Raw genomic sequence first — 22,944 nt, forward strand, 5'->3', positions numbered from 1 at the left:
ACCTGCTCCTTCCTCGCGCGCCCGCATCCTCGGGCGTCACCTGCACCCCAGTGCGCACCACGCGCGCTCCTCGTCCCGGCTCCCGCAGTTCGGCCGATCCGCGGCAGGTGTAGGACCGGGGCTCCGGGCCACAGACACCCCAGGGTCCGGTCCTGCATGGCTGGAGTGATCAGCCGGGGCTCAAGGCACAACCTACTGCCATGGCAGCCTGGGCGCTGACTGCGTGGGCGTCCGGAGGGCGCCTCGGTCGAGCCCGGGTGTCGCCGCCTGGGGATGCAGACTTGTTCCTCGGGCGAGCCATGGCCGGAATTCCGTCCCTCCCTGGCCAGTAGAGACGCCCCCGCGGGCAACAAGCTATAAATAGCGGCCACCAGCCTGCTTCCAGGCGGACACAAATTAGCCGACAGCTCCACGGATTCTAATTTTTTTTTTTTCATAACTTGTTCCAAGGCGCTTGAGACTTGGCATGGCCGGAAGTGTTGGGGAAGATGTCCCTGCGGGCAACTTGTTCCAGACGGTCTTGGGGATGAGATGGCAGAGCGTGGTCAGGCTAGCCTGTCCGCATCGGGGTGAGGCTTTTAATGTGTCTAACCCTGGGAGTTTCTCTCTTTGAGAATCACAGGACACCGAGAGGGACAGAATCCTGGCCTTGTCTGTTTCCTCTGGCTTCCTAGGGTCTAGCAGAGGGCTTGAACAACAGAGAACATTAATAAATAACAGTTCACTGAATTTTGGTGGCAGTTTTGAAAGCGATACCTAAATTCCCTTTTTAACTGATGGATTTATTTTAGGAATAAGGAAAAATGTGCGTTTCTGGTTGTTTTACCGTCCCCCTAAAGACTCCATTGCTTTATTCAAAAGTTTGGCTCCATTCGGATTTGCAATTAGCTAACGTTGAAGAACTCTCGCGTTCTGTTCAGATCTGAATTTAAACTTACTCGGATGAGAAAACAAGCAAAGCCTATAAAGTCACACGAAACCCCTCTCCGGCAGAACTTGGTAACACAGGGATGCAGTTTTGTTCTATTTCGTTTTGTCTCTTAGACAGGGTCTCGGGTAGCGGGACCTGGCCTTGGTCAGATCCTCCCACAGACATCCGGGGCTGTGATGACAGGCCTGCACTGCACACCTGTCTCTATTCTTATTAAATCCAGAAATGTTATTCTAGAAGGTTTTAATTGCAGTTGTTTTTATTCTAAGAAGTACAAGAATACTTTCCCCCGCAGAAGCATCAAAAGTATTAAAACTCTTGCACGCTCTTGGACAAACTCTGGTAAAACCAGAAGTATAATAATGATTTACAACGTTTTATTAGAAATAAATGTATGGGTGGAAGAGTGGCTCAGCGGTTAAGAGCCCCGACTGCTCTTCCAGAGGTCCTGAGTTCACTTCCCAGCAACCACATGGTGGCTCACAACCATCTGTAATGGGATCCGATGCCCTCTTCTGGTGTATCTGAAGACAGCTACAGTGTACTCACATAAATAAAAAAATCTTGAAAAATAAATTAAGATGTATAACTCCACTCCAAACAGTATTTGCACACCCACTTCATGTCACTATTCAACAGGGGGAAGTACTTATAGTCCAGGGAAATATTTATGGCCCCAGCATTTGAGACCCAGGCAGGTTTGGTGGGAATTTGAGGCTGTTTTGAGGTAGATAGGGATACTCTGTTTAAAAACAAAACAAACGGGTTGGGGATTTAGCTCAGTGGTAGAGCGCTTGCCTAGCAATCACAAGGCCCTGGGTTCGGTCCCCAGCTCCGAAAACAAACAAACAAACAAACAAACACAGAGACTAAGGTATGGAAGCACACACCTGTCTTCCCAGCACTTGGGAAATGGAGGCGGAAAGACTGGGAGTTCAAAGCTAGCCTGGGCTGCCAGAGATCCTGCGTCAAAAAAAAAAAAAAAAGGTATTATGTTCATAGGGATAGGAAATAAAATGGTAGTTTCTGACACTCGTGGAGCGGAGAATGCAGTGTTAGTGGTGGGTGGTGAATTTCAGTCTGGGAAGCAGAGTTCTGGAAACAGATGGGGTGGCTTTTGCAGTATGGATGTACTTAAAGCCACAGGAACCGTGTATTTAAAATGCGGAAGACAATCAGTTATAAATTACATATTTAGTACCATGAACATCTTACTTGATATGATGCAAAGACCAGAAAGACTTGCACCTGTCATAGCACACATTTTCTAGGTGACAACCAATACAATAACTATATGCTTTAATAGTTAGTTGTAAACTATTTGTTTTTAACAGAGACTGCATTTAGGTTACTTGAGAATATATATACATACACATGCACACATAAGACAAACTGACTAGACAGGGATTCTCAGTTGGGTCACATATCTATGTTCTAGCAGTATTTTGAGTGTGAAGACACACAGTGAGCCTGGCTCTGTGGTAGGTGCCCTGAACCTGGGTGTTGGGAGAGAGAGCTTCACCCCATTAGCCACTTGAGTGAAAATGTGTTTGTGTGTGGCGTCCCCTGGTGGTCAGGACAGGAATTGCTTCTCTGAGTGAATTTGCTTTGTGTGTGTGTGTGAAAATTCAACCCGTATTTGTTGACTGTGTCTGTCCTTCCTCACTGTGACAGCTCAGAGTAATAGAGCAGTCTTGTGTTTGATCTTGTTAGGACAGAGTTTAATGGGACTTTAAGCACCAAAGTTTAGGACATATAAAACTCTCCTACTTGAGTTTTTAAGAAGCAGCAGACAGCATGGTTCAGTAGCTACTTGACTAATTGACAGGCACAGTGTCTCGCTACTTGGGGATATAAATGTCCTTAATAGCACATCTATAACAAGCCCAATTATTTATCAAACATCTGGTCATCTCAGACTTTGGGCTGGGGGTAGGGGAGGCCCCACTTCCTGTACTCAGAGCGTCTAATGGTGCTGGGTTCTGCCAATCTCTGTGCTCCGAAGGATTAACAGTGTTTATTACAAAGTGATTTCACAGGCACATGTAAGTCTTGATGAGACAATGGTAGTCAAAGAAGGCCTGCTGGCACAAGCCTGTGATCTCAGGATTTAGAAAGCAGAAGAATTACTGTGAGTTTAAAACCAACACAGGCTATACAGAGATAATCTGTCATAAAAAACAAAAACTAAATAATGTTTCTCATCCTGAATGACCTCCAGCACATTCAGGGTCTATGTAGAGAACATCTCAACCATGGCAGGACTAAGTTACATCACATGCTATAAAGCTCAGGGGAGCTCTGAAGAGGGGGTGAGCTTGTCTGGATGGCCTTGGGTTCAGTCTCCAGCATCGTGAAAACAAAACGATGGGATCAATGTGATCATTCTGATACTGCTGTGCTTCTCAGCTGCTGGGAGTCTAGACATAAGCCCCCGGCCCAGCCCAAATGTGGGGTTAGCGGTGGGCCTGTAGGAAATGGCTGGGATTCCCTAAGGGCATTGGCCCAGCCTGTGGTTGATACTAGACGGTCTTTGTTTGGCTTTGCATGAATTTTGACACAGAATCTCACTGTGTAGATCAGGCTGGCCCCAAACTTGTGGTGATCATCCTGTCTATCCCAAGTTCAGGTTCCTTCTCCGGTGGCTCCTTAGTGCTCTTGTCTCTTATCATGTGATACTTCGTGTCACCTCCGACTGCCAGCAACGCCATTGCCAGATGTGGCCTCTATACCTTTGATCAAAACAGTGACAGGAACAGACATCTGCTCTTGTAATTTGTCCTGTTCGTAGCACTGCATGATGGGAACTAGGAAGTGGTGTTCATGGAAGAGTATGAAAATCTGTGGAATAGTTTCTCAATTAGTGTTGCCAGGATCCAAACTTGGGTCCCCTAGAGGCGAGTGCTCTTCACCCCCAAGCTGTCTTCCCAGCCCTGGGAAGGGTTAATCTAGCTCATGTCTGCACTATTTTATTTCATTAGAGGCTGGTGATTTTGTATTGTCTTCATAACGAAGTTGTCCTAGAAACGGATCACTTGGCGCCTTCTCTTCTCTCCTTCCAGGCCACAATGTTCGTCTCTTACAATAGCCCATGTTCCCTTCTCAGTTCCCTCAGCACATGCAAGCCTCGGTATAATCTTCTTTGTAGTGTTAGCCTTGGTAGGAGGCACAGCATGGCCACCTCTTCATAAATGCTGGCAGCCACACAGCTGCAGAGCCATCTCCTGTGGGAGGGCCTAATTAAGGACTGCCTGAGAGACCAAGGATTACTGACACAGACAATGCCAGCCAATCAGGAATTGTTGTTTAGAAGAGATGCTTTCTTGGAACCAATGGAACATGGCTGGAGGGTATTAAAGAATCGTATATCAGGTTCAGAGCTCTTGCATTTCTCGCCTGCTCCCGGAGTCTGTGCATTGAATCTGTGCCTCCCTCACTTCCAACCCCCAAGGACAAGTAGGGTCAGGCAGTGGGCACAGACAACAAGCCTTTTGAGGAAAATAGGCTTACTCTGCCCTCCAAAGCCACTCCATATCCTGTCATAACACCGCTTTCCCTGGGGAGACAGAATCTTTGCCGTTTGTGGAGTTGTGTCACTTTGTGGGGCTAGTGCTTGCCACTGTAGACTCTGGCAGATTTTAGGAACAGCAGTCGCGTCTTGTTGACAGGAATGCTATCAGCACAGAAAGAGGTGGGGTCAGAAAGGAAGTAGATTTCACAGTTGCACATGTTAGTCCACCATTTTAGAGAATTCACAGCCCTCGGAGCTTGGGAGAAGCTGTTAGAGCTGCAGCCATTCTAATGCTCAGCTCCTCTTTACTATACAAAATTCAGGAGCCTCTGCTTAGGGAATGGAGCCACCCATTATGGGCATATCTTCCAACCCCAATTAACATAATAAAGATAATTCTCCAGGCATAGTCCTTTTCCCAATTGATTCCAGGTTTTGTGAAGTTAACAATTACCACTACCCATTACATCTGGGCTTCATATGACCTAGTCTCCCACCCTCCCTGGAGGGAGATAGATAGCTCAGTGGTTAAGATCACTGACCCCTCTTCCTAGAGTTCTTGAGTTCAATTCCCAGCAACCACATAGTGGCTCACACCCATCTGTAATGGGATCTGATGCCCTCTTCTGGTATGTCTGAAGAGAGCAACGAGAAACCAAAACAGAGAAAGAATGAGCAGTTAATGCAGGGCCCTGGAACAGTTTGGGGGTTGGGGGGATCCAGAATTACCCTCACTATGTAGATCTCTCTCAGAGAGAGAGGGAGGTGGGGGTGCAGTGGAGTAGGTGGAACTTAAGGGTTCTTTGGAAAGTCAGGATGGTGTTTTGCTGGGACAAACACAGGAAGGAGTGTTTTTCTGAAGCGGACACAGGTGAAAGGCTAAGGCAGACTGGTGAAGGAACGTTTCACTGAAGACACAGGTGAAAAGACGTTCTGATAAAGCAAGCACGTGGAAGGACATGTGAAGAAGGATCCTTTGATAACGACGTGCATGTTCAGTCCATCTTGCTTTGCATAGTTGAGCCCCATTTGTCAGGACTCCATAGGAAGAAACTCACCAAAAAACCTTCTGGCAGTGTACCTCTATCTCTTGCTGCTTTCATGGACTCTAGTTGGCAGGATGATGTCAGCTGAGACAGACAGACTCATTGTGCTGAGGCAAGACACTTGGTGAGGCAAGCCCCATGGATGTTTGGAGGGAGTATAAATAGGACTCCACAGACTGTGAGATGGGCTTGCTTATAGAGCTAGTTATGCAACACTTCAGGCCTTGCATCTTTGCTGATCTTTATTTGCACAGCCGAGAACTTCTCTTGGCATCCTTGTCGGCTCTGGTTCCTCCTGCTGACTCGTGTTGAGGCCTGGCTCTTCCTGCTAGGTCGTGCCATTGCTGCCACTAACCTGACACTTCTGAACTGGACTGCTGCTTACCTGAGAACTGAACCGCTGATTCCCTGACAATGCTGATGGGATTTGCTCCAGAGAACCATTTCTTTTTTTTTTTTTAATTTTTTTTATTTATTCATTTATTATATATAAGTACACTGTAGCTGTCTTCAGATACACCAGAAGAGGGCATCAGATCTCTTTACAGATGGTTGTGAGCCACCATGTGATTGCTGGGAATTGAACTCATGACCTCTGGAAGAGCAGTCGGGTGCGCTTAACCGCTGAGCCATCTCTCCAGCCCCAGAGAACCATTTCTAAACAGGTCCACTTCAGAGAGAGAGAGCTTAGAGTTGCCTGGCATCCTGATCCAGGTACTGGGCAGAGACATTTACATATTATAAACTCATTCAGGCTCCACTTTCTGAAATCCACAGAACTTTTCACTGAGGAAATGGAGGCTCAGAAAGTTGACAGCTCCCTCTGGAGACTACACAGCCAGGAGTTTGATATGAATCATTGCCCCAAGCACCACTCTTAACCAGCTTGGGAAGGGGACTTTCTGGGAAATGCCTCCCTAGGAAATTCTATCTTTTTGCAAACCTCATAGGGTAAAACTTTACAACCCTCCATAGCGTGGGCCAGGATCCAAGCTGTGTGGAATTGCTCACTGTTCCCAGGCTACGAATCTTGAAAAGTTCTCAGGGAGAACTTTCCCTCGGGATGGAGACCCTCCAACTCAATGACCAGACCGAGACCACAGGATGCAATCAGCAAGAGGATTTGGTTTATTGTCGGGATACACAGGCACCTGTGGGCGCTTCAGTCACTCGGGGGACTGGTGCGCCCCACGGAACCAAGGATGGGCTTTTTATAGGATTCTGGGGAGCAGAAGCAAGCATACAGAAGCAGATGTATGGTTACAGGGATATAATTGGTGGATTCTAATGTGGCAAGGGTTCAGCCCAGGGGCAAGTTTCCTAGCTACCTTCCTGGAACATAACGGCTGACTCGGCCCCCCACCAGGGTGTGGGACCTCTCTCGGGGCTTTTCTCATTGTCAGGTGCTCAGCCGCAGTCGTCCTGTTGCCAGGCCTTCAACCAAACACATCTTGCTTGGCAGCCGCTGTGTACTCAGTGTTCTAACCTTTCCCTGAACCAGTCATCTTAAGTACAGCCTTGCAAAATGGCGTTACTGCTGCTAAGCTGGGGTCTTTCATTCCCCCATTTTTTTTGCTAACTTTGAGTGAAATCTTTCACTCGACTTGGTCAAGAAATTTCTGTCTCTTGTTGTCTCAGCCTATGGTACTGCTGCGTCAGTACGAGGGTCTGAATGACTGAAAGTCTATCCCTCATGAACTGTACCAGCCTATTAAGGATGCAGGGTCCAAAAAGAAGAATTAGGAGAAGAATAAGTAGGGGTCCCGTCAGGGTAGACAGGAGGGTAGCAAACCAAGGGGATCGGTTAAACCACCCCTCGAACCATCCCTGTTGGGAATCAAACAGTTTTTGTCTTTGGGCCAGGCGTTCTCGAAGCTTAGCCATATTATCTCTTACTATTCCAGTATGGTCTGCATAGAAACAGCACTCTTCTTTTAGAGCAGCACATAATCCACCCTCGCGGAGGAACAACATATCTAGCCCTCGTCTATTTTGGAGGACCACTTCAGACAACGATGTTAAGGACTTTTCTAATGCACGCACAGACTCTTCTATAGCTTTAAGATCTGCATTCATGGCTGCTTGTAACTGACGGAAATGACCAGTTTCTATGAGTGCAGTGGTCCCGGTCCCTATACCCTCGGCCACTCCCCCCAAGGTGATTCCTCCTAGGAGTAAAGCTAAAGTCAGGGTGGCAGGCTCTCGTCGGAAACGAGTCTGTCTCTCGAAAAACGAGTATATATACTCGGATTCATGGTAGGTGACTTTGGGCCAAATTTCTACTAATACACAATAGTCAGAGGATTGGTTGAGGACTGTGGCTGAGATGCAGGGTGTTAGTCCGGTATTGCAGGCCCAGTAAGTGCCTTTTGGGGCTGCCAGGAAGTAATTCCCGATGGGAATCTTCTGAGTGGTGTTGCAGAGGGTCTGGTGTGTGGGGGGTACATTCCCCAAGCAGAGCCCTCGTCCCGAGACCTCGGGCAGAGTTAGTTTGTGGCTGGGGGTATTGGCACAACTGTCTGGGGCAGCAGTCAGGTTGGTATAATTTCCAATGACTGCCACTCCTTCATAATAGGGCGGACTGGAAACGAGACACAACCAGCACTCCTGAGTCCTAAAAGGGTCTGAATAGTTGAGAGCCAGATATGCACCAGCCACCAAATTGAATAATCGATCCTCGGTGCCTGGCGACGGGGAGATCAAAATGGTGGAGCCCCCCGTTGTGGAGAAGGGGCTTGTAGGGGTACTACGCGGGGCCTGGGTGACCTTAGGCAATGATGGGGGTTGGGCTTGTGCCGGGAGCGAGGGAGGCTTCTGATCTGGTAGAACTAGGTTGGGTCCAATGGGTCGAGTGGCCAGGGGAGAGACTTGTCTATTTAGAGAGAACAGACCCACCGGATCGGTCCCTGTGACGTATAAGCGCAGGCCCCAAGATTTGGGCCCGTCCCAGGTCGCTCTTCTACCTGAGTCGGTGAAGTGGAGGACGAGGGGATTGCATTTCGCACCCCGTTTACACAAGGTGTAAGGAAGCCGACCGTCTCGTTTCAGAGTTATCAGGTCCCAAGATGAGGATGGCTTCCAATACGCATCCCCAGTAGTCTCACATCCCCACTGGGCACAGTACCCACTCCCCGGCCCTCCGCACTGCCGGCTCACTCTGTGTCCAGGGCAAACGTAGATCTCTTTGCTGTGGGAAGCCAGACTGCAACCATAGTAGGTGGTTGAGGGATGCCAATTATGGGTAGTGCCAGGCTCCCACTTGTAGTCTATCACATCACAAAGGTCAAAGTATAAGGGAGGGAAGGCATCGGCCAGCGTCCCCCTTACGGAGGTAGCATTAGCCAGCCTTCCTGTCATGAGATTAGTGACTGTCCAGGTAATGTTATAAATGTGGTGGGGGCTTATTTCCCCACTGACTCTAGGCCACAAAAGGACTAGGAGGAGCCACGTAGGAGTTTTAACTTTAAGGGGTTTGGAGTGCGCTGAACTCTCCATGTCTGGGGTGTAGTGTTGTGATTAGTCAATTCCTCAGACCGGACTGCCTTGACGTGTGATGCGTGGATCCAAGCCGTGACTCCGTCTACCTTTAGGGCGGTCGGGGTAGTCAGGAGGACGGTGTAGGGTCCTTTCCACCGTGGCTCGAGATTCTTGGTCTGGTGTCTGCGCACCCACACGGTGTCTCCAATCTGGAACGGGTGTAGCACCACCGGATGCTCAAGCTTGTCCTGGTAAGCAGCGGCCAAAGGTCTCCAGACGTCTCTCTGCACAATCTGTAGGGCCTGTAAATGGGCCCTCAGAGAAGGGCTGTCAGCAAAATCAGCAATGTTTGAATCAAAGAAATGGACAAATGGGGGTGGTGCTCCATACATTATTTCAAAAGGAGTTAGACCATGGGGGCCCAGGGTATTCCGGGCCCGATATAGAACTAGGGGAAGGAGGGCCACCCAATCCTTTGAGCCAGTTGCAAGCGTAAGTTTGGATAAAGTCTCCTTAATTGTTCTATTCATGCGTTCTACCTGACCTGAACTCTGGGGTCTATAGGCACAATGTAATTTCCAATCAATCCCCAGCAATTTGGCCACCAACTGACTTACTTGGGAGACGAAAGCGGGCCCATTGTCCGACCCAACGCTTGAGGCATGCCATACCTGGGAAAGATTTCCTCGAGGAGCTTCTTGGTGACCATTTTTGCAGTCTCGTGCTTTGTGGGGAAGGCTTCGACCCATCCTGAGAAGGTGTCTACAAACACTAGGAGATACTTGTATCCATACATACCTGGTTTAATTTCAGTAAAATCAATTTCCCAATGGATGCCGGGACGGTGTCCTCTAGGACGAACTCCTTGTCCAATCATGGTCCTTCCCGGGTTTACCTGAGCGCACGCTTTGCAACTTTCAGTCACCTTTTGTATCGCTTTGTCCCGATTCAAAAAACACAGATTTATCTCTTCCCGATCTAGTAAGGTTTTCATCTTCTTAAACCCCAAATGGGTTAATTTATGTAAAAAGGAGATCAATTCAAAAGTCATTTTTATTGGCATAACTGTCTTTCCTTTGTAGACCCACTGTTTTAGTTGAGGGTGGTAGATGGCCCCCATTTTTTCTAGGAGCTCTATGTCCTCATGGGCATAAACCCAACTGGTTTGTCCCACTGGTGGGGGCGTGGGTTGGTCTGGGCTATTTAAGGGCAAGATTTGTTTGCTCATGGCTGCTTCTCGCGCCGTGGCATTGGCCAGCCGGTTTCCTCGTTCCTCTGGGTTGTGCCCTTTCTGGTGTCCTGGACAATATATAATACTCAGTCTTTTGGGCAAGAATAGGGCTTCTAAGAGGGCCAGAATTTCAGCCTTATTTTTAATATCTTTATCCTCAGATGTGAGCAGCCCCCGCCTCCGGTAGATCTCCCCGTGGATGTGTGCCGTGGCAAAGGCATAACGGCTGTCTGTATATACATTTAGCCTCTTACCTTTTGCCATCTTGAGCGCCTGAGTCAAGGCGATGAGTTTAGCCCGTTGTGCGGAGGTACCAGCAGGCAGGGCTTTCGCCCAAATCACTTTGTCCTCCGTAGTGACCGCAGCTCCAGCCTTTCGCTCTCCCTCTGCCAAGAAGCTGCTGCCATCCGTGTACCATGTGTGGTCAGCATTCTGAAGAGGCTGGTCCGATAGGTCCGGCCTGGTTCCATGTACTTCTGCGAGGATTTGTAGGCAGTCATGCTGTTCTGCCTCCTCTGGTAGAGGAAGCAAGGTGGCAGGATTGAGGGCGACTACGGGCCCAAACTGAACCTGTTCTGCATCCAGTAACAAGGCTTGGTAGTGGGTCATGTGGGAATTAGAGAGCCAGCGGTCTGGGGGCTGCTTTACCAAGGCCTCCACTGCGTGGGGTGCTAGGATGGTGAGTGGCTGTCCCAAAGTCAATTTTCCAGCGTCCTTGATCAGGACAGCAATAGCAGCCACCATCCTTAGGCACGGTGGCCAGCCGGAGGCCACAGGGTCCAATTTCTTAGACAGGTAGGCTACAGGGCGTTTCCAGGGTCCCAACCTTTGTGTTAGGACCCCTTTAGCATACCCCTGTTTCTCATCGATGAACAGTTCAAAAGGTTTGCAGGAGTATGAGGGTGGGATGCTGAACCCTAAAGTCAGCTAAGTCCTGATGTAAGGCCTCATCAAAGAGCGTTGGGCTGTTTTTAAACCCTTGAGGCAGTCTTGTCCAAGTTAATTGTCCTGAAAGCCCTATTTCAGGGTCTTTCCACTCAAAGGCCAATAAGGGTTGGCTTTTCGGGCTCAGCCGGAGGCAAAAGAAGGCATCTTTCAGGTCCAAAACCGTATACCAAGTATGTGTAGGGGGCAGTGTACTGAGCAAATTGTAAGGGTTTGGAACAGTCGGATGAATATCTTCTACCCTCTTGTTGACCTCTCTCAAGTCTTGTACTGGCCTATAATCTCCAGTGCCGGGTTTCTTAACAGGCAGAAGAGGCGTATTCCAAGGCGACCGGCAGGGGACTAGGATGCCTTGATCCAGAAGCCTCGTAATGTGAGGCCTTATACCTTGATAAGCTTCATGTGACAGGGGGTATTGTTTTATGGAGACTGGAGTTGTAGTGGCCTTTAACTGTATAATTAAGGGGGGCTGTTGGAGCGCCAACCCCATCCCACCAGTCTCTGCCCAAGCCAGTGGAAAATTCGTTGACCCAAGTGTCTATTTCTAGGGATTGTGGCTTGTCCTGTCCCGGTTCATATAGTCTATATTCATCCTCTAATTGTAGGGTTAGAACTTGAAGGGGAGTTCCATGGGGGCTAGTTATTCGGGCCCCTCCTTCCTCAAAATGAATTTGTGCTTTTAGTTTGGTGAGCAGGTCACGGCCCAGCAGAGGGTACGGGCAGTCCGGAACATGTAAGAAGGAATGGGTCACCTTACCGGTAGCCAGCTGAACCCGGCGGTCCGTAGTCCATCGGTATTGTTTCTCACCAGTAGCTCCTTGTACCCAGGCCGTCCGGTCGCTGAGTTGTCCTGAAGCTTGGGTGAGGACTGAATGCTGGGCTCCTGTGTCTACCAGGAAAGTAACCGGCTGCCCCCCAACTTTAAGCGTTACCCTGGGCTCGGGGGCTCCTGGCCCTGACCTCCCTAATCTTTATCTAGAGCCAAGAGGGAGGTTCGTGGTCGAGGCTTTCGGGGTCCGCCAGGCTTCTTGGGGCACTCTCTGGCCCAGTGCCCTTTCTCTTTGTAATAGGCACATTGATCTTTATCCAGCTTCAGCCCCTTTTGAGCTCCCCCCCATCTCCCTTCCTTTCTTGGCCCTGAACTACGGCGGCCAAGATTCGACTCAATTCTTTGTTTCTTTTTTATCTCTCTCTTATTAAAAATCTTTTTAGCTTCTTTAAGTAAATCATGTAATGTATAGCCCTGCAAATTTTCTAACCTCTGTAACTTAGTCCTGATATCTGGAGCAGCCTGCCAGATGAAGGACATAGAGACACTCGTCATTTGTCCTGGGTCATCTGGGTCATAGGGAGTGTACATACGGTAGGCCTCCTTAAGTCTCTCTAGAAAGGCGGAGGGAGTTTCCCCTGCTTCCTGTAATACCTGTTTACCTGAGCCAAATTAGTAGGGCGTCGTATAGCCCCTCGGAGACCCGCTAGAAGCAACTGGCGATAAAGGCGTAGGTGTCCCTTACCTTCAGCTGTATTAAAATCCCAGTTTGGTCTCTTAAGTGGGAATGCAGCATCAATTTTCTCAGGCAGCTGGGTGGGACGCCCATCATCTCCCAGAACATGCTTTCTGGCCTCTAGGAACACTCTTTGTTTTTCTTCTGAGGTTAAGAGGGCCTGTAAGAGCTGTTGGCAGTCATCCCAAGTAGGCTGGTGGGTAAGTAAAACAGATTCTATTAGGTCGGTGAGTGCCACCGGATCTTTGGAGAAAGAAGGGTTGTGTTGTTTCCAATTGTAAATGTCAGCTGCTGAAAACGGCCAGTATTGGGTCTGGCCACCGGTTCCCTGTCTAAGTGGGAAAGCCTGGGAGGTTGAATCTGGCATCACCTCGCGCTTATTGCGCAATCTCCCTGCGACAGGGGAGAAACCCTTATCAGACTGTGGCCGGGCAACTGATCTGGCCGGCGGCTCTGCCTCCTCCGTTTCAGCCGGGCCTGTAGGTAAACGATATGGGGGAGGAGGATCTTCAGAGAGAAGATCTATGAGAGGGGAGTTTGGGTCTGCCGGGAGGACAGGTTTCTTCTAAGGAAGATTAGGACACAGAGAAAACAAACAACACCAACAGTCAAACAAACAACAGACAGGCGTGCTGCACGGCTTTGGTACCAAACTGAAAGCAAAAAGTCAGATGGAGGTGGCAAAGGTCCGGGGCCCTCTGAAAGCCAAAAATACAGACAGAGGTGCCGTAAGTCCGGATCCTCCTCCTCTAACCAGAGTCCCAGATTGAGCCCCGAAAAGTCGGGCCCCTAACACCCTTGGAACGTCTTCCAGGGCTGCGGGGCGAGAAGTCCGAGCTCGTCAGCTCCTTCTTCGTCCCGCCCAAATTCCAAACAACCTGGCTGAGCGCTCACAGAACAGACAGAATAGCGCAGAATGAGACAGAATCAGACAGACGCCGGCCGGCTTACCTCCCAGTGGGTGGTCGGTGGTCCCTGGGTGGAGGATCTCCTTTCCCGGCCAACGCACCAAATTGAAAAGTTCTCAGGGAGAACTTTCCCTCAGGATGGAGACCCTCCAAGTCAATGACCAGACCGAGACCACAGGATGCAATCAGCAAGAGGATTTGGTTTATTGTCGGGATACACAGGCACCTGTGGGCGCTTCAGTCACTCGGGGGACTGGTGCGCCCCACGGAACCAAGGATGGGCTTTTTATAGGATTCTGGGGAGCAGAAGCAAGCATACAGAAGCAGATGCATGGTTTCAGGGATATAATTGGTGGATTCTAATGTGGCAAGGGTTCAGCCCGGGGGCAAGTTTCCTAGCTACCTTCCTGGAACATAACGACTGACTTGGCCCCCCACCAGGGTGTGGGACCTCTCTCGGGGCTTTTCTCATTGTCAGGTGCTCAACCGCAGTCGTCCTGTTGCCAGGCCTTCAACCAAACACATCTTGCTTGGCAGCCGCTGTGTACTCAGTGTTCTAACCTTTCCCTGAACCAGTCATCTTAAGTACAGCCTTGCAAAATGGCGTTACTGCTGCTAAGCTGGGGTCTTTCAATCTGAATATGAGGTCCCTGTACTGAAGCCCACAGGTATGGGTAGTAAGCATTCACCTTTGTGAACTTATTTACACATAGATGAGGTGCAGTATATGCCTCAGTCTATAATGTGGTCCATTAATGATTGAAACGTCATTAGATGGCACAAGACTCTAGCTCCCTGTAGATGAAGAGAAAGGAGGTTGGGCTGGCGGCATAGGGCTGCAATCCCTGTACCTCTGTAGGCTGGAGCAGGTGGATCACAACTTCACAGTCTGCCTAGCAATTTAGTGAGACTGTGTCTCAAATATTAACAGGTTAACAATGGGGTAGGGTGAGGACATAGCTTAGTGGTAGAACAGGTTTCCCTAACATGGATGGGGCCCTGGATTCAGTCACCAATATTGTAGAAGGAGAGAGAAACAGAGAGAGGGAAAGAAGGAGAGATAGTAAAAAATATGATTTGGCTTGCTTTGGTAAGATGGATATGTAGGGCCTGTGGGAAAGCTGCTAGACAGTGGTTCTTGCTTCATACACACATTGGTGGTTTGAATAGGAACGGCCCCTTTAGACTCATATGTTTGAATACTTTGGTCCATAGGGAGTAGCACTAAAAGGAGTTGTGACTTTGTTGTAGGAAGTGGACTTTGAGGTCTCAGGAGCTCAAGAGAGTTCTTTGCCTACAGATCCAGATGTAGGACTCTCAGCTCCTTCTCCGGCATCATGTGTGCCTGCACGCTGCCATGCTTCTAGTCATGATGATGATGGACTGAGCCTCTGAACTGTAAGTCAACATTTATAAGAGTTGATATGGTCCTGGTGTCTCTTCGCAGCAATAGAAACCCTAAGAAAGACAGATGTTGTACCAGGGACCTGGGTATCACTGTGATAGACCTGACTGTGCTTTTGTTTTGAGGAATGTGGACATTGGAACTTTGGATTAGAAACACAACTGAATACTTTAAGCAGAATTTAATGGGTCACTGTGATTGATGGCTATTCCCAGTTTTCAACTTGACTATATCTTGAAAAAAACTACAATCCAGAAATGAAGGAAACATATCTGACCCAGATCTTGAGGCTGGAAGACACACAGCTTTAATCCAGAATTATAAAGATCTCGTGAAAAGATAAAGAAAGGCTTAGGTCTCGGCATGGTGGTAGACACCTTTAATCCTAGCACTTAGGAGATAGTGGCATGCAGAACTCTGAGTTCACAGTCAGTTTACAGAGCAAGGTTCCAGGACAGTCAAGCTTAGGCAGTGAAGGGTGTAGCAGAACAGGGAGCCATGTTCCAGCCTGAACAAGCAGCAGAACTCAGTCATATGGCTCTGGCTTTAGAGTCAAGAGCAGAAGGGGTTACTGGGACAGTTGATCTGGTTAAATGGAGCTAAGCAATTAGTGGTGATTAAGAAGAGATCAGTATCACTGAGGTGAAGTCTTCTGGGATGTATTTTCTGAGAGCACAAAGAAGCTGTGCTCCAGACATAGTCAAGGATGTACCTGGTTCTGCATCTGGAGTTGGTAATGTATAAGAGTCACCCAGGTGGTACTGGCTTTGAAGGCATGAGGAATCATGAAGAGCAGTGGCAGCTTGGAACTATGAGATGCCAGAACCATGGGCTATCTGCTAAGGAAAGATGCTAACAAGTGAAAGAGCCAGCGTTGGGGTCAATCTGAGACCAGTAGGAAAATTCCACCACAAACCTCTGAGCACAAAAGACCCCTCCCTTCCAGGAGGAGTAGAGTTAGTTTAGTTCCCAGAATAACTACAAGCCGACTCTCAGACAAAGCCAACTGTGACTCCCCAACTGACCGCCCTGGAAAGTCCTGGATGGTCCACTGACCACCAGTCAGTTTGAAAGTCGATTCACCCCACCAATACTACCCTGCCTAGTTACCATTGTTCAAACTCTGCCCGTGTTGTTTGAAATCTGCCTCTATCAAAGGCTTAAGGTCATCTCTCTCCCGAAGTGAGGTGACCCCAGCGTGTTGGAACAATAAAGCTCCTCTTGTTTTTGCATCGGTCACTGCCTCTGTGAGTCTCATTTAAGGGGTCCCAAAAGAGGTTCATTTCTGACCTCACACAAGGAATAGAACCAGCCCAAGAGAAAGAAGGGCGTTGCAGTCATCAAAGCTGAAGAGAGTTGAACATCAGACATGGAGATGTGGAGGTTGGGCTTTTAAGTCTTGCTTTGGTCCAGCATTTCCTTACTATGACATTTGGCATGGTAATGCATATCTTGTACCATGATATATTGGAAATAAGTGATCTGCTTTTTTATTTTGACTTTACAAGGGATTATAGTTAAGAGATTTCATGACTCTCAGAAGGGAATTTGAACTTTGGACTTTTAGCAATGTTGAGACTGTTACGGACTATGGAAACTTTTGAAGTTATACTAAATGTATTGTGCATTATGCTATGGCTAAGTATGGGCCCCATAGGCTCATGTATTTGAACAAGCCATTGAGGGCCAGGGAGTGGAATGTTATGGTTTGGTTATGCTTGATCCAATGGGAAGTGGCGCTATTAGGAGATGTGGCATTGTTGGAGTAGGTAGGTGTGGCTTTGTCTGAAGAAGTGTGTTACAGGGTGGGGGATGGTCTTTGAAGTCTTTATGCTCAAGCTTCACCCTGTGTGGAATTACAGACCCTCTTTTCTTAGCTGCCTGTGGAATAGTATCTTCCTGGTTGCCTTCAGATCAAGATGTAGAACTCTTGGCTCCTCCAGCACTGTGTCTGCCTGGATGCCCACCATGCTTTCAACCATGATGAAAATGCACTAAACCTCTGAAACTGAAAGCCATGCCCAATTAAAAGTTGTCTTTTATAAGAGTTGCCTTGGTCATGTGTCTCTTCGCAGCAAGGAAAACCTAACTAAGACAGCCAAATTAATAGGAGCATCAAGGACATTGAGGCTTTAAATTATGGGGACAAGGCTCAAAATATTTCAAGGAAGAAAAATTTCAGAATGTGACCTAGAGATTGTTTTTGTGATAGTCTTGTGTAGAATGTTGCTGCTTTCTGCTCTTGTTTAAAAAAGTCTGCCTGCAGGTAAATTGAAGAGTTTTGGATTAATCACATTTTCAGAGGAGATATCAAAACAGCCCAGTATTGACTCTTGTCCTTTGGTTATTAGTAACCACACTTATGAAGATTTATAATGAAAAGGAGCAGGTTGAGCAAGGAAAATTACAAAATGTCTAATTTTATTAAATGAGGTGGGAGGTGAAAATAGTAAAGAGGTTCTTTGATTCCTCCCCCAACCCCAGGACCATCTTTGCTGAGCCTGAGGCTGAGAGTTCACTGACTCCTTACCAGCCTGAAAAAGTCAAAACAAACAAAAACTGAAATAAACAAAAACTTTGAGAAGAGACTCTAATGTTCATTTCTAAGAGAAAGAAAAGGGAGAGAACTAACTTTCCATTGATCTTAAGAAAAAAAAAACTTGACTTCACTATTGTCAGTGTTCTCAATACTTATACTTTTTCAGGATGTGTGATCACATAGTATTCCAAGCATCTTTTTTTTTTTAAAAAGCTCACAAGTTCAAACACGTACTCAAGCCATAAATTGAATAAGAAGTAAAAAGAAAGATGTTTACATGAGTTTCCTTTAAGACTAGTTATCTGCCACTAGCTCCACAGGTTCATTAAAAGTTAAAAACTATAATTCTTATGTCTAAGTAACATGATATGTCAAGAGGCATACATATCATCTGTCTAGCATCTCATTAGTATTGAAGTTTTGTATAGATAAATCCAGTCAATATGTTTTCTTCTGTCCTTGTTCCTACAATAAACTGTTCATTTCCTTTTATGACATTTAGTTATCAGATAATGGTTTTTGCATCCTAAAGGAATATTTTCCTTCATCGTAAATCTGTCTCAAGGCTGCTTTCTATCTTAGTGCAAATAGCCCATGACACATGAAGGCTGACAGAATCCTAATTGCAGTTTTCAAATTATAGAGGGCCCAAAATTGCTTGTATATATTTTAGGAATTCTATAGAATTACCATTCAGAATTAAGAAATCATCTATTTGTCTGCCTAGCATTGCTACAAAAGAGTACATTTTCATTGATCTGCTGAAAATCTGCCCAATAGGGTGGGCTGATGCCCAGGAATTGTTATATTAATTTAATAATGACAGGAAAGGCATATCAGCTGCAAGAATCAATCCTGAGTCGTAGTCTCTTGGGGCCTTGCTTCCCAGGGCTCATCCATCGAAGGTCATGCAAAAATGATAGACCATCTCAGGAAAGTCATCCAGTAGCCTTCTCCTATTCTAGATGGCTTCTTACGGAGCATCACTGTGGGAGTGGACTTTGAGATTCTATGCTCAAGCTCTGCCCAGTGTGGAAGAGAGTCCTCTCCTGGCTGCCTTCAGATCAAGATGTAGAACTCTTGGCTCCTCCAGCAATAAAATCCAAACTAAGACATCTACGATGGGAACTTTTGAAGTTTGACTGAATGCATTTCTGCATTATCTTATGGCTACAAGCCTCTGGGGAACAGGGAGTGGAATGTGACGGTTTGAGTAGGAATAGACCCCATAGACTCATGCGTTTGAATACATGGTCCATAGGGAGTGGCACTATTAGGAGGTGTGGCTTTATTAAAGTAGGTGTGGCTTGATTGGAGGAAGTTTCTAGGGGTTGGACTTAGGTCACAGAAGCTCAAGTCAGATCTCTGCCTGAAGATCCAGATGTAGAACTCTCAGCTCCTTCTCCAGCACTGTCTGCCTGTGTTCTGTTATGACAGTAATGGACTAAACTTCTAAAACTAATCTAGCCCCAATTAGATGTTGTCCTAGTCAGGGTTCTATTCCTGCACAAACATCATGACCAAGAAGCAAGTTGGGGGGAAAGGGTTTATTCAACTTACACTTTCACATTGTTGTTCATCGCCAAAGGAAGTCAGGACTGGAATTCACACAGGGCAGGAAGCAGGAGCTGATGCAGAGGCCATGGAGGGATGTTTCTTACTGGCTTGCTTCCCCTGGCTTGCTCAGCTTGCTCTCTTATAGAACCCAGCACCACCAGTCCAGGGATGGCACCACCCACAATGAACTGGGTCCTCCCTCCTTGATCACTAGTCAAGAAAATGTCTTATAGCTGGTTCTCATGGAGGCATTTCCTCAAGGGAGGCTCCTTTCTATGTGGTAACTCCAGCTTGTGTCAAGTTGACACAAAAAACCAGCCAGTACAGATGTTTTCTTTAATAAGAGTTGATGTTATGGTTTCTTTTCACAGCGATAGAAACCCTAAGATACACACCCTATCAGAGATGTCAGTGTGCTGGCTTTCAAATGCAGGAACGATCCAGCGAGGGAAGCAGTAGAGGTGTCCATGCTCAGGGGCTTAATCCCTCTATAGGGAAGCACTCCACTTCATGCCTGTCAGTCACTCTCCAGTCAGGAGCGGTTATCTGTAGTCACAGTGGATCCTCATCATGTGAATCTGTCAGTTGTACTGGGGAGTCATCTGGACGATTTGCATGGTCTGTGGATGTAAGAGTCAAGTGGTTATTTAAAGGGGTGTCAGCCATGAGATCCATGAGGAATTTTGAAAGCCTCTGTCCCATGGATCCCAGAGGCCTGGTCAGCTATTGCTTCTGGGCAGTGTCACCTACCAGACGGGACTCCTCTCCTAAGAAGAGATGGAGCCTGTCTTCTTCCTGCTGTCAGGAGACTTTAGCCTTTCCAGTTCCAGAGTGTGGCTACTGCCTGTGGGTGAGTCTGCCTCATCTTGACTTGGTATTGGGCTTGGGTAACCTGGGACCCCACTTGGCACGAGGCTTGGGTAACCTGAGGCCCTCACTTGGTTTGGGGGCTATGCACACCCCTCTCCTAGTAAGAACTTACTAGCGGCTTAGGTCCCTTGCCTACATGTCTTATGCACCAGCCCCTGACACTGCATCTAGCTACCTGGTAACAACCCAGGACCCCTATCTGCATCAGGCTACACATACTCCCTTCTCTGAACACTAGAATACATTTCTCCTTCCCTTGACAGCAATCGATATTACCTTCTAGTAAGTGTATTACCAGTGTATCTAAGCATAAAAAAATCTGAACAATCTGGCCCAGACTGGTTTCTTTTTAAAGATTTATTTATTATTTATGAATATGCTATAGCTGTCCTCAGACACACCAGAAGAGGACATCGGATCTCATTACAGATGGTTGTGAGCCACCATGTGGTTGCTGGGAATTGAACCCAGGTCCTCTGGAAGAGCAGTCAGTGCTCTTCACCACTGAGCCATCTCTCCAGTCCCCAGACTTGTTTCAAATGATGTCCAATAAGACAACTGTGCCCTTGGGTAGACTTTTAGGGAGAATCCCTTTTCACCATCTTTGCTGTCTTCTGGCAAGACATAATTTGGTATGCATATGACTGAAGTCAGATGAATTATGGGAAGGGATGCATGCAGAAGAAGAAACAATTATATTAAGATTATATATCAGGATTACATCAAAACACCCCAAACTACCCTGAGTAACCAGCCCCTCCCCATCCCATTCACCTAGCAACTGCTCAGAACAATGGCACCTTTGCTCCTGTGCTCTTGGACCCTGTGTGATTGTTCTGGGTTGTCCTTTTGTTTCATTCAAACAGCCTTCCCTTGTTGCTGTGGCTAATCTATATAGGTTTTTATTTGGATTCTTTGAAGAGGAAGAATGGAAATACCAGATTCCACAGCAGCCATTTTGGCTGAGCCAACACGAGAGGAGAAAACTCATTTTTCCCATCCAACTGCTAAAAATTTCCCTCTGGCTTTCTAGTCCCTTCTCTTGTTGATGTCTGTGGCTGACAGCAGGCTGAACTCACCTGCTGGGTTGGAGAACCCTCAGTCTGCAGCTTCTCCATCCCCTGCTTGCCCCGTGAGTAGCAGCTGTTATATGTGTGGGCAGACAGGACATTCCTGAAGAAAAGTGGGCAGCTGTGGCTGGACTCCCTCGGCTAGCTGGTTCCCTTAGGTCAGAGTGCAAAAAGGGGGTGGGAGGGATGCAAGGTTAAATTACCCATAGTCCTCTGTCTTCTACTGTTTTTCTATTATCTGGACCAAACTGTCATAGCCCCTTGAGGCTTTTGAAAGTTGTTGTTTTTCCTTCTTTCTCCCTTTCCTTTCCCCTCTTTCCCTCTTGGTCTCGTATGAATCTGGGATAGTTCTGTTTTAATGTTCCTGAAATCAAAGCACTGGGGTCCACATCCCTTCCCGGTGGTTTTTGCTCTTTTAGCTTAACCTAACTTGGTTGCCAGTTAGATTTAAAAAATAAAATAAATGTCCCCCTAGGGACAGGTTCCCTGACAGTTTAGCCAATCCTGAATGTCAGCCCAAAACACACCTGTCATGAGCATCGTGTGAAGTCATGACTTTGAAAATGAGTTGGGGGACATGGGCAGAGAAGTAGGAGAGGAGGTAGGTGTGATGTAAACCCGATACTCATTTGGAATCATCAAAAACGTTTAAATAGAATAATTTTCACCCCTTTTCATTATCTTCTGCCTTCTCCTTAATCTCACATGTATCTAAGTTATAAAATGTCTGTTTATGGAATTCAAACATTAAGAACATGATTCATTCCTAGGCTGGGGTTTTTCTTGAGTAGTTTGTAGATTTGCCCGCAGAGGTAATTGAGTAGGACAGACTCATGCAGCAAGCCAATTAAATTTAACAATGCAAACAAGAATCCTAGTAACAGGGTGGGTTCCCTCCCCGTCCCCCACTCTTCTAAAGGTCCCCTGCTCCTCCCTTTTTCTCTCTCTCACCTGAATCTGAGATAGAATCCTTGCAAGAATTAACAGGTGGCAGTTGGTCTTGGACCATAAGTTGTCTTGATGAAGGGAAGCAGGGACCCAGAAATCCTTACAAAGGCTCGTGTTGCCAGCCACACGGACTCCTCTGAGGTGGAGGGGAAACCTAGCTCTGCCCATGGTCCGGTTACTGGGGAAACCAAGCTGCTCCCGCCCTTAGCGTGACCAATCTCCTTCCTGTCTGTGCGTCGGTTCTTCTCGGCGTCTTCTCCAGGATGACTCTTCCTTACTATTGCTTGGCTGCTTAACCTGTCTTCTAAACGTTCTGTTATCTGCATGGATCACAGAGCACAGGTTAGACCGTTAAAAATCCTTTAGAGTATGCACTGCTTTAAACCCTCCCGTGCTGACCCTAGTTTTGTGTCACTGTGACATAAAATAGACATCTGAAAAGGAAACACAGTTGTAAAAATAAGGTTGGCTTGTAGGCAAATCTGTGGAGTACTTTTTAAAAATTAAGAGTTTGATGTAGGAGGGCCTATCCCGCAGTGGGTGGTCCTGGGTCCCATGAGAAAGCAGGCTGAGCAAGGCATGGGGGCAGCATTTCTCCACAGCCTCTGTCTGCTTCGGTTCTTACCTCTAGGTTCCTGCCTTGGCTTCCTTCACTGGACCATGATGTGGGTTATATAAGCCAAACAAACCCTTTCTTCCCTTAATTGCTCATGGTATTTTATCACGGCAACAGAAACCTGACCATGACAGCATCCAACACCACTAAGTCTGGAAGGAAGGGTACTTTCCCGATAGTGTTATGCTTGCAACAATATCATTGAAACCATTTTTTCAATAAAAGAATTTAGGAGTTATACTATAAACAATGTGCTCACCAACTTAACCTCAGAACACACACACACACACACACACACACACACACACACACACACACACACGTCACTCTTAGGAATATCGTCTACCTCCTTAGAGACAGAACCTCTCATTGGCCTGGAGCTCAC

At 47.2% G+C, this 22,944-nt stretch overlaps 1 protein-coding gene across 1 annotated transcript; it reads right to left on the reverse strand.

Annotated features, from left to right (window-relative positions):
- Positions 1-6,550: 6,550 nt before the first annotated feature.
- Positions 6,551-13,470, reverse strand: LOC102549747 (MLV-related proviral Env polyprotein-like). The gene is made up of 2 exons (XM_006252084.5): positions 12,656-13,470; positions 6,551-9,292 (listed from the first exon to the last, which is right to left on the reverse strand). The coding sequence occupies exon 2, from the start codon at positions 8,981-8,983 to the stop codon at positions 7,097-7,099; it is 1,887 nt and encodes a 628-aa protein (XP_006252146.3). The 5' UTR covers positions 8,984-9,292; positions 12,656-13,470; the 3' UTR covers positions 6,551-7,096.
- Positions 13,471-22,944: the final 9,474 nt, after the last annotated feature.

This window comes from Rattus norvegicus, chromosome 15, assembly GCF_036323735.1.
Source record: "Rattus norvegicus strain BN/NHsdMcwi chromosome 15, GRCr8, whole genome shotgun sequence".
Taxonomy (NCBI): Eukaryota; Metazoa; Chordata; class Mammalia; order Rodentia; family Muridae; genus Rattus; species Rattus norvegicus.